This window comes from Chaetura pelagica, unplaced genomic scaffold (genome assembly GCF_000747805.2).
Source record: "Chaetura pelagica isolate M959 unplaced genomic scaffold, ChaPel_1.0 scaffold221, whole genome shotgun sequence".
NCBI classification, from domain to species: Eukaryota; Metazoa; Chordata; class Aves; order Apodiformes; family Apodidae; genus Chaetura; species Chaetura pelagica.
In genome coordinates, this window is record NW_009952533.1 from 7,890,466 (window position 1) to 7,891,435 (window position 970).

At 40.3% G+C, this 970-nt stretch overlaps 1 protein-coding gene across 1 annotated transcript in view; it reads left to right on the forward strand.

Moving 5' to 3' along the window:
* The first annotated feature begins 392 nt into the window (after window positions 1-392).
* Window positions 393-970, forward strand: part of USP38 (ubiquitin specific peptidase 38) — an 82,358-nt gene continuing 81,780 nt past the window's right edge. Inside the window, 1 exon segment of the mRNA XM_010008997.1 lies at window positions 393-464. Within this exon segment, the coding sequence (XP_010007299.1) occupies window positions 393-464 (72 nt within the window).

The following is a 970-nucleotide window of genomic DNA, read 5'->3' on the forward strand; positions in this document are numbered from 1 at the left end:
TGCATTGCTTCTTCATTTCATACTAACCACAATATGGGGGGGGGAAGAAGAAAAAAAAATATATATTAGCTTTTAAACTGCAAAGAACTAGGGAATCACAAATTCAATCCTAATGAAAGTATAAACCATTCCTTTACCAGTAGCTGATCACTCTTCAACCCTTAAAGCCACTGCCCTCCTCATAGTGGGACCAACAACCCTGCCTGATCCAAAGCAGGCTTCTGGCACTGACCCAAAATCTGAACCACCAAATTAAAATCAGCAAAAACACACCCTAAGCAGGACTGAACTTGACTGGTACAGCTTCCTGCATAACAGTGTCACTGTAGATTACTGCACAAAGTTGAAATCTGTTAACTATGTCAGGCTCTTAAAAAACAGAATTGGTGACCATGAACTACTTTGGCTCTCAGTGCCTCACACTTTATTACACTGATGATGAACGTGTGCGAAAAGTTACCCAGGTAATCTAATAATGATTTTTACCTTATATACATATTACAGTGCAGCTACAGAATGATTGCAGGAGAAGGAAGAAGACGGTGAACTAGGTTCTGCAAGGGAACTGAAAATCATGCATTACTGAACAAATCAATGTCTCGCCTTTACAAGTTATTCCACATGGGCAATTCCTTGTGCCAATGGGCCCAGTGAGGCCTCTTCAGGCCACTGCCCATGTAAAACACCTTACAGGAACAACACTCTCCAGAGGAAAAGCTGTATAACTAATATAACAGGGAGGAAACTGAGACTGAGACAAATATTGTACCACCAAAAGCTGAAGAAAGCAATGTCAGAGGAAAACTTTTCCTTGGTTATGTGAAATGATCGCAGACAGTTCATCGTAACACAATGAGGAAAACCAAACAGAACTGCTGGAGAAAACCACGTCAGAGACAGTACCAAATGAGAGATGGATAGTAGTGCAAATAATTAAAATCCTAAACCAAAATTAAGTCTTGTGCTGTGA